The sequence below is a fragment of the Ipomoea triloba genome, chromosome 7 (genome assembly GCF_003576645.1).
Source record: "Ipomoea triloba cultivar NCNSP0323 chromosome 7, ASM357664v1".
NCBI lineage: Eukaryota > Viridiplantae > Streptophyta > Magnoliopsida > Solanales > Convolvulaceae > Ipomoea > Ipomoea triloba.
The window spans coordinates 16,087,430-16,098,096 of NC_044922.1; the positions used below are offsets into that span (position 1 = coordinate 16,087,430).

Here is a 10,667-nt window from a genome sequence, read left to right on the forward strand (position 1 = left end):
AATAGTCGAGGGACCATTTTAGTAATAAACTCTTTTATTAATTATAATTGGCATATGTTGGTTCATAAGTTATAATTGGCATATGTTGGTTCATAAGATTTAAGTGTGGGTAGAACGTTAATATAAGTTTTAGGGTATGCTGTTGAAGTCTTCTCGATGAGAACGGTTTGTATTGGAGTAATTGAACTTAATTACAAATGTACAATAGAGAGTATATATATAGAGAGGAGAGTCTCAATAGATAGGGAAAGGGAGTTATAAACTAACTCAAATACATAAGTCCTCTGCAATTCGAACACATGTATGTTGCACCTAAATTATCACACATTCACACCACAACTTGGAAATTGATATGCATGGCACGTATAATTCTCAAAGAAGAGAGACAATATCCACACTACTTCTATAACACCCTGATTTTTCACCTAGTTAATTAATTATTCAATTGGGAAATAGTGTTTATCTTTATGAGAGAAAAAGAAAATATTCACTTATTGTTGAGATTTGAAACTTGAACCCTTTCATTTGAATCCCAAGTACTTAACCACCAAACTATTAGAACTTTTGTGTCTCTAATCTTCTTCAATTGTATATTGTAGTGATAAAACTATTTTTTTTTATTAAATATATATATGTATAGTACGTATATGGTATATATGTCTATGTTTTACTATGGACTATAAAGTTATATATATATATCTATTTTAGTTATATATATTATATAAACACACGTATATATATGTGTGTGTAACGTATGTACATATATATTTATATACTTATTATAATAAAATATTTTATTTTTGATGGGAAATATTTTAATTAACCAAATTTATTTTGGTAGGATAAGGATTGGGAGTTATATAAGTTACAAATGATTAATTTATTTAATCATAATTTATATTAATGATGAGATGAGATAACTGTCTCCTATTTCTTCTCTTCCCCTTGGCCGAATCCCACAACAAAATAAAAAAAAAATCATCTTCCTTTCTCCTTCTCCCATTGCCGTGAACTTCATCAAAAAAAAAAAAAAAATTATCATCTTATTTCTTCAAGAGTTGGAATCATCCCTAAGCCTAAGGAGGGGACATTGAATCCTTGAGGGATTAGAGAAAAATTTGAAGAACTTTGAGGAATAAGCTTTAACTGTAAGTGGATTTGTACCTCATGCTTGCCCTTAATTTTATGTTTTAGTTGAAAAACTAAAACATATGTATTTGTGGAATGGATTTGATGTGCACCCTATTTGTAAAATATTTTTTTTTTAGTTATGAGTAGCATGATCCTATACATGAAATTTGAAACAAGAAATTCTTGTTATAACTATGCAATTGTTATTATAAATTTTATTTTATATATGAGTATATATATATAGTCTGTGTAATGTTTTAAAAAGAAAAATATGTATTTATTTTATTTTCTATTGTGTTGTACGTATTTATACTTTTAAAGAAAAATAAAAATATATGTACGATTATGATTGTCTGTGTGTAGGATTGCTTTGTTATATATATATATATATATATCTATAAATTCTATACATATATGTATGTTTATATAAATATTACCGTATGTAATAATTGTAATAATAATAGTAAAATAATATATATAACTATGTACGTACGTAGGGTCCAAAGAAAGAAAAAAAAACAAAACAAAGAAAAATATATTTTGTTATAGTACGTACGTAGGTATATATTAGTTTAGGAGTATATATGCATAGATATATTTATATTTAAGTATATGTAAATATATTGTATTTAATACTATGCAGTAGGTGTAAATATATGTACGTGTGTGTATTATTATAGAATTTTATAAATATACTTATATACAAAATTCTAGTATATGCATAGATATATTTATGTACCGTGTGTGTGTATATAAATATATATACCCAATTACCTTATCTATAACCGATTGTATGTATAAGTATATTTACATATATGTATATTTACCATATGTAATATGTATATGTGCATTTACGTATGTATGTATATAGTTGGAGTATATGGATATGCATATGTGCATTTACGTATGTATGTAGTTGGATACAAGTATTATAATTATTTCTCCTTTGTTTAGTATAAGAATATTTATTTTCTTTAATTACATGTATGAAATTTAGTATATGATTAAGTAAGGAATTGTAGTATGCAGGTACGTTATCTTTATATTAATAGTGTTTTTAATAACCATAATTTAATTGGTTTCCTTGCTAATGCCGTATGGAGTTTTAAATAAGTAGTTGGTTTATTTGTGAATGCCATACAATTATACGTACGTTATGTACCATTGTAGTGTATATGTCGGCGTGAGTATCTACTTTGAGTACAAGTGTATATATGTATATTGTATTTTGAAGATGTTATTTGTATGATGAATTAAGGGTTAAATTACCCTATAAATTCTTATTGTATGAGCAAAATTCTCAAGTATTATGATTTGTATGAAATTTTTTTTAAAAGGGCAAATTGGCATGAATTATGATCATAAATTCTTTTTGGAGAAATTGGTAGAAATTGATTGATTATGGAATTGTTAGTTGATAAAAGTCTATGAAAAATGCAAAAGTGTGATTTTGAATTTTTGGAACTTTTGCTATCATTTTTTTTGAGAGCCTAAGGGCTATATTTTATTACATTAAATATTTTGAAAACTTATGAAAGATATGTGACTTGAAAATTGTGGAGTATTCAGTTGTATGCTGGATACTAGGGCTATGCCCTGTTGTGGAGTGGTTAGGGTAAACCTACCACTAGGGTTCATACCCTGTTTTGAGGAGTATTCGGTAGGAACCATCCCCGGATACTAGGGCATTTATTGTCCTGTTGATTTGAGGAGTGGTTAGGTGTTTGCCTACCACTAGGGTCTATGTACCCTGTTTTGTGGAGTATTCGGTAGGAAAAATCCCCGAATACTAGGACTAGTAATTTCCCGGTGAGGCTTGGAATCCTCACTCGGGGGTGTGCACACTTAAGGTTAGAGTCCTGTTTCCATGGACATGGGAATTTTGCGGAGTGTTCAGCGTGGAGCTGTTCACTAGGGCCTAAGTATAAAGGACCCTGTCCCATTATGTATGTGATGTGCTTCCATATGTATTTTGTGGAGTGCAAGTATGGCACAAACTAAAGTTTTTGAGAAAATTTATAAGTGATGATATTATGAAAAGTTCCATATGCTTTTTGATATTATTATCTATAAATTGTTTTTTCTGAATTAAAGTGCAGTGCATCTGAGTTTTTTTTAAAGAAGGGGTAAAGTAAAGTAAATTCTTATTTTCTAAAATTGTTTTCTTTAGGGGCAAGTAGTCCCTTACTTAGCAAGTGTTGCTAACCCCTTACTTTCTTGTTGTGTTTTGAAATCTCTATCTGAGTAGCAGGAAATGTTTGATGTGGTTTGCTGTGAGAGTGCGGTAGACCGAGATCCCAAGGACTATCCAGGCACAAGAAGAAATTATGTAATAGAGGAATGTTTATCTTTATTTTAATAAAGACTTGTGAATTAAGGAATTTATTCTTGGATTTTGTTTAAGGTTAGCCTCGCATCTAATCAAGTAAGGATTAGGTGTGGCGGTAGCATCCCTATTCAATTAAGTATGTAAAGCTTCCGCAATGATCTTAGTGAATTATTAAGAGAGAAAAAAAATTAAGCAAAATTTAGTCTTAATTTGGTGTTGAAAAATGGGGGTGTTACAACTTCAGCACATACATTTGCTAGAGCTTTGTACTCTGCCTCTGTAGAGGACCTGTCAACTGTTCTTTGCTTCTTACAGACCCAAGACACAAGATTCGAACCAAGAAAAATAGCATAGCCATTGGTGGATTTGCGATCTTGAGGACATCCCGCCTAGTCAGAATCAAAGAAGGCAAGTAGCTCCCTAAGCTAGATGAAGAGTTTTGTATTCGTAGACCATAGGATAGGATGCCTTTAACATACCTTAATACTCGTTTGAATTGTTCCTAGTGTGATTTCGTTGGAGCATGTATATGTTGACAGAGTTGATTGATAGCAAAAAGGTTAGATAAGGACGAGTCACAGTCAGATACTGCAATGCACCAGCTCTGAGTAAGATCATTATAGAGTTCTGCAGATAAGGGAACATGTTTTGAAGCAGGAATATGTGTGGACAGCGATTTACACGTAGCCATACTAGCCCTTTTGAGGATGTCATTCATGTAGCGAGTTTGAGATAGTAAGATTCCATAAGCACATTTAGCAGTTTCAATGCTCAGAAAAAAAACATGTTCCCCAAGATCTCTCATCTTGAATGCACTAGACAGTTTAGAAATTAAAAGTGTTACCAGAGTATGATCACTGCCCATTAGGAGTATGTCATCAACATATACTAGAAGATACACATTGTTAGACCAAGTAAATGTTAGTTTAGTCTGTTCATATTCTTTAGCCTTCAGTGTAGACAGTTAGTGTAGAATCATTATCTGTAATCCATCTCTCAGTGAATGAACGATTGAACACACTCTCATTTGGTATCAACCTAGTGTTAGGTTAATTGATGCTTGATTTTGAATAAGAGCATCAAATTCCATATCCATAACTTCGCGCTATTCTGGGTGTTTGACTGCCTAACTATAGCAAGTGAGTTTATTTGGACAGACCTGAATAGTTAGAGTAGCAAGAGGAGCTTGAGACTTGCTGCGTGTAGTCATTGCATGGGGACGAGTGGAGGGTCGCACGGACTTGCCACGTGCACGCCTACGTGGTCGTGCAGTGGCAGTTGGTGGTACACATGGCAGTGACATGGCAGGGGCAATTGTTGACATCACAGATTCAACCCACGGCTTAACTACTGTCTCAAGAACAACCTGCAAATTAGGCTTGTTAGCAAAAGGGAAATTCTCCTTATAGCGAACGCTAGAGGAACCGAAGTCAGAAGAGTCAGATAATAACTAAAGGCAAAACCTTGTGTGAGACCGTCTCACCGTGATACAGGTCGGGCCGGGTCGAGTCAAGGTGAAAATGTGATACTTATACGCACAAATGTCATACTTATATTATCAAATGTAATACTAATCAAGAATAAAATTTTTGTTACTTATTATGGTAAATGTAATACTTTTAAGGGAAATATCATACTTTTACATTTCGATTAAAAAGTATTACATTTTTTCTCAAAAGTATTATATTAAATTTAATACTTTTGATGGAAAATATAATACTTTTACATCAAAATGCAAATTATTACTATACATTTTTCTTTAAAAGTATTACATTTTCCCTTATAAATGACCAAAATTTATTCTTGATTAGTATTACATTTGAGCATATAAGTACGACATTTGCACATATAGATATGACATTTGCATACTGATTCAACCCGACCTGACCCGTCTCACAAATAATAATTTGTGAGACGGTCTCACAAAAGTGTGACCCATAACAAAATCATCATGTCAACAAAGTTAAAAATTTAAAAATTAACTTTTCTTTTTTTACTTTTCCTAATTTACTTTTAAAAATATATATATATATTTATATTAGGGCAGCAAAAATATTAAAAGAAAAAGAAGAAAGTGATCTTTTATTTATTTATTTAAAAACTTCATCAAATAACATAAATACAGCTACAAAGAATTGAGAATTCAAAATACTGGAAGAGTAATGCTAATATTTTTCTCCTTCAATCGGTAACTAAAGTATATTTTTAATTAGTGAAGAGGTACAATAATCAATTAAGTGAAAGGGCAGACAGGAAGAAAAATATTGGATATAAAATTAAAGAGGGGAAGACAGGATTTTTGGTATTGAAATACGAAAAAACAACTAAAAGGAAAATAAAGATGCTCATGAATATGGTCCCAACGGCTAGAAAACTGAAAGGTGCTAAAATGGCGTATAGTCCACTGAGGAATGCAGCTACGACTGCAATTAAGGCACCAAAAGTCATGGCAATGTTCATTACGCAAAGCGTCATGAGAATTGAGTCCTCCCTAATAGAATCCCACAAGCTTAATACCGCCATGATCATGTAAATGAATATTGCCGAAACAGAACTTATGAAAGCAGCAGTATCAGCCGTAACAAAAAACCCAAAAGCCGCATTTCGTAACAGTATTGGGTACCCTTGTTCTGAGTCGTATCCACCAGGGACTGTAAAACCAGCTGCAAAGCTTATGGTTAATATCAATGTAGCGACAATGGTCATTGTTTTACTTATTCGTAGAGAACAATTGATTTCCTTGTCTATATTGTTATCATCAGTATGTTTCGTGCTTGTTTCCTGATTTTGTAAGAGGTCAGCACGAGGTCCACTTCTCCTACCACTCCGCTGAGGTATTCCGCCCTGCATGTTGCAAGTAAAAACACCAAAATTATTTAAAACTACAATCTGATGGTTTAATTTTGCCGGCTTTAAATTAAAGAATATATATATATATATATATATATATATAGGATCGCGTTCAAATGCGTACTGGCCGCCCAAGAGAGAAATGCGGACGAATCACAGCGCGTCACGTGTCCGGAATGTAATTGCACATAACGTTATGACTAGGTGCACGTATAGTTATAACTAGATGCACTTAGGTGCACCCAGATGCATAAATGTTAACAAGGTAAATTACTTGCATTTGTAAGTGAAACTAGGTGCACTTATAAGTGAAACTAGGTGCACCAAAATTCCAGTTATTTACGAAAATGCCACCGCGTCATTTTTTTTTAAATTGCATCTGATTCGTTGATCTGGACACGTGGACGTCTGTGGAGCGTTCTCATTTCTTACCTGGGCGACAGTTCGCATGGGAGTGCAACCCTATATATATATATATATATATATGGATGAGTTCTGGTGGAGAAACTTGCTCAGCGCAAAGATAGGGTTAGATTTGAGCCGTTGATCAAATTTAGATCAATGGCTCAAATCATTGAAATTAAATAAAAAAAAAAAAAGGCATATAACAACTAGTACTCAAATTTGTACTCAATCTACTCAATTCTATATTCAATCCTATACGCAATTCTATACACAATCTTGTACTCTTTCTAGTGTTACCCTTCCTTCAACAACTGACATCCGCACCTTAAGCATACAAATCACGCACCTTAAAAAGGAAAATCACACACCCAAAACTTAAGACCAACGCACTTAAGTTTTCACAACTGACGCATCTTAAGCACACAAATCACACTATAATTTGAGTAATTTGTTTTCATACCAATAGATTAGAATTATTTAGGAAAACATTTATTTGAAATTCATCATTGAAATTTATATAGATATTTTAATAAATAATAAGATTTATGAGTTTGACATTGATAATTTAATTTAGTTTTAAGGAAACACAAAACTTCTCTATTAAAAAGAATTGAAACTCCATGGAGCTTCAATTCTTTTTAATCAGAGAGAAATTTTACTCTCCAACGTTGTTAGAGTCATTAATTACTTATTTTTAATTTAATAATTTAGTAATGTTAGTATATACTTGCAAAGTGATTAAATAATATATCAAATGAGTTTATTAATATTTAAAAAAAAAATTCTAGTAAAATAAAATAGAAGCAAGTTTGTGTACTTACCGAGACATGCTTAAAAGTTGAATAGACTTTCCGTTGGGAGGCCATGTGGCGCACGTCAAGCGGAGTTTGATGCCGTTTATTGAAGACCAAATGCTTCCGCTTAAGCCTCGCTGATAAATAGTTATAATAATAAATGTTCCAACTATAAATAATGGCAAACAGGTGCAGCGGTGTGTTGCCATCATTGTCTTTCTGATCAACAAGATTGTCGATTTGGGGATCCTTCATTATATATTTTATCATATCCATTCTACGACTCATTATCGCTTCGTGAAGGACATTTTGTAATTTGCAGTTAATCATCGCCCAACAATCTGGTAAGCTATTTGATATGCATTTCATCGTTTTAATATTACCATGCCTTGCTGCTATGTGAAATATTGTCGTCCAATCATTTTCTTTGCCTGCCCGAATGTACGCGGCTGAACTTTTTTTCTCGAGGATCATTCGAACAGTTTCATCATCACGAAGTTTTACAGCATAGTGTAGTGGTGTCCAACCCAAGTTGTCAATCATCTCACACAAAGAAATCTCCTTTTCCAGTAGTAGTTGTATGCATCCTGAGATATATAGTGATAGAATTTTTACTTTTTGCATAAATTCAATCTAGTATTTATTACGGAGTTTATTGTATACTATGTACTTGATAGGGAATATACCCCGAGTATACTGCCCTACGAAGACTATATGTATGCCTAGCGTATTATACCGTGTACTATACGTTGTTAGCTTATATAAAGGACCATAACCCTTCAATTAAAGGACTTTTGGTCCTCTCTCTACTTCTCTCTAAAAATGCCTAAGAACCAAAAAGGCTCTCTATTCTCTCTATTGAAGATCAATGAATACAAGAGTGGTTTGGCCTAAATTCTCTCATTCTACTTCATATCTCACATAGATTATTGTATACTTGAATACATTGAGGAATTATTCTTTATCAGTACTAAAAGGAATGGTATAACACATTCAAATGAGATAATATTCTAAATGGTCATTCGATTATACTGTGTAGTATGTACCATGAATCGTTGGGGATACAATTTGCCCTTTCTTTTTTACTTGTGCATTTGATTACCCAAGGGAAGTCGCGTTTTAATTAGTATCTTTATACAATTACAAATTCTTCAAAAAACTAATTCTGAAAATGAATTTAAATTCATAAATTAAATTAAATTCTTCGTACTACAATGTTATATATTAGAGCCAGCTCCTGGCCATTACAGAAAGGCCCCAAACTTTGGGGGCCTTTTAAAAAAAATATTATATATATATATATATATATATATATATATATATATATATATGTCAACAAATTATTATATATTATTCATTTGTTTTTTTATCTTTCACATATTACTTGACATGTTTATTATTTATTGATAAAACTGATTTTTTTCTTTATTTATTTTCTGTAAGATTTCCTTAAAATTAATTTTAAAATTTGATTCTTTTGTATCTTAATAATATTTTTAATATAACTTCTAACTATAAATTAAACTAAACTTAATACTATGAAAAATTAAATTGTAAATATGTTTAGTTAAGTCTCATTAATTGAAACTAAACATAAAAAATAAGATTGATGGAGTATTTTTTTAATACCTTTTAATTAAGTTTCTAAATTTTATGGATTGGTTTTAATTACAATTACGGGGTGTACTCAATCTAGAATTTTATAAGCTTTAAAAGTGTGAAGGAATAAGATTTATAATTTTCAGAAAATCTTTAAAAGTTAGGTGATATTTATCTACAAAAGGTGAAATATAATATCCTCGCCCCAAGGGTCACACCCCCAGCCCGACAGGATAGTGGAGGATGAGTAAATTACGGTGACTCAGTAGCCCATTATGTGCGGCAGTGGAAGGCCAAATGGTTAGTGCTTTGTGCCCACAAATAATCCATCACATTAAGTGAGCTGCCTGTGCAGGCAAATTTGGTGATATTTGATTAATGCTTTTAAAGAATTTTTAAATGCCAAATGATGTTCAATTCAAACTTTTAAAAATTCCTTAATTGGTCTAATCACATGCTCAGAGCTTTGCTCATCCCGTCAACTAGTAATCATACACTAAAACTAATTTTGTAACTAATTTTATTCGTGATAGACTCATAGGCAGGTAAAAGGTGGCAAAGTACTTCTTTACAAGTTTTAAAGATTTTTTGGTTGGATGTAGTTTGGGTGGAATTGCAATTCATTGAATTGCAATTCAGTGAATTCCCAAACTACGGTGTTTGACTGGAGGGAATTGCAATTCCCTCCAAATGATGAATTGGTGAGGAGGGGCAATTTGTTAGTGTAAAGACAATTTTGCCCCTCTTCTCATACTCTTTGTTTTTTTTTTAATTTAAAATAATAATAATAATAATAATAATAATAATAATAATTATTATTATTATTATTATTATTATTTTGAAAGAATTGTTATTATTATTTTGAATGAATTATTATTATTATTTTGAATGAATTATTATTATTATTATTATTATTATTATTATTATTATTATTATTATTATTATTATTATTATTATTACTACATCTACCACAACATAAGGGCAGTTTAGTCACTTTGTCACTTCTTACCTTTCAATTCCCTGTACTCCTATTTCTGCATACCAAACATTGTAATTTCAATTCCTACCTTATTCATTGAATTGCAATTCCACCGAATTACAATTCTTTTACACCATAATTCCCTCCTCCCAACCAAACGCCTTCTAAGAGAACATTTAGTAACCAGGAAAATTCAAAATTTCATAGAGCTTTAAAATGTGAAAAAAATATTCTTACATTTGATGCAATCTTTGACTTTGGAAAGTTCAGGTCAATTGAAATTCAATGCCATGATATCAAGGAAAGTAAATCATATCTCATCTAAAAAAGCATTATTCTTTTCTCGGGTGACTAGCTAGGAACATATCAAATTTATTCAATTACGTTTTTTTTTTTTTGGGCAAGTTAAAAGAAATTATAAAATTAAGAAATTTACATCTCTCACCATTTCACACAAGCAATTTGCGGATGAAATTTGCATCTAGGTATAAAGTCAGCATTATTGACTAGTTTTCTATCTCAAATATAATCCTCAACAATGATGCATGTCTTTTTTTTTTTTTTTTTTTTTTTTTTTTTT

General features: G+C 31.3%; 1 protein-coding gene across 1 annotated transcript in view; it reads right to left on the reverse strand.

Annotated features, from left to right (window-relative positions):
* Window positions 1-5,612: 5,612 nt before the first annotated feature.
* LOC116025967 (serine/threonine-protein phosphatase 6 regulatory ankyrin repeat subunit B-like) overlaps window positions 5,613-10,667 on the reverse strand; it is a 12,447-nt gene continuing 7,392 nt past the window's right edge. The window contains exons 4-5 of the mRNA XM_031267392.1: window positions 7,537-8,096; window positions 5,613-6,304 (exon numbers count right to left, since the gene is read on the reverse strand). Coding sequence (XP_031123252.1) covers window positions 5,690-6,304; window positions 7,537-8,096 — 1,175 coding nt within the window. The 3' untranslated portion in view covers window positions 5,613-5,689. The remainder of the gene's footprint in view (window positions 6,305-7,536; window positions 8,097-10,667) is intronic.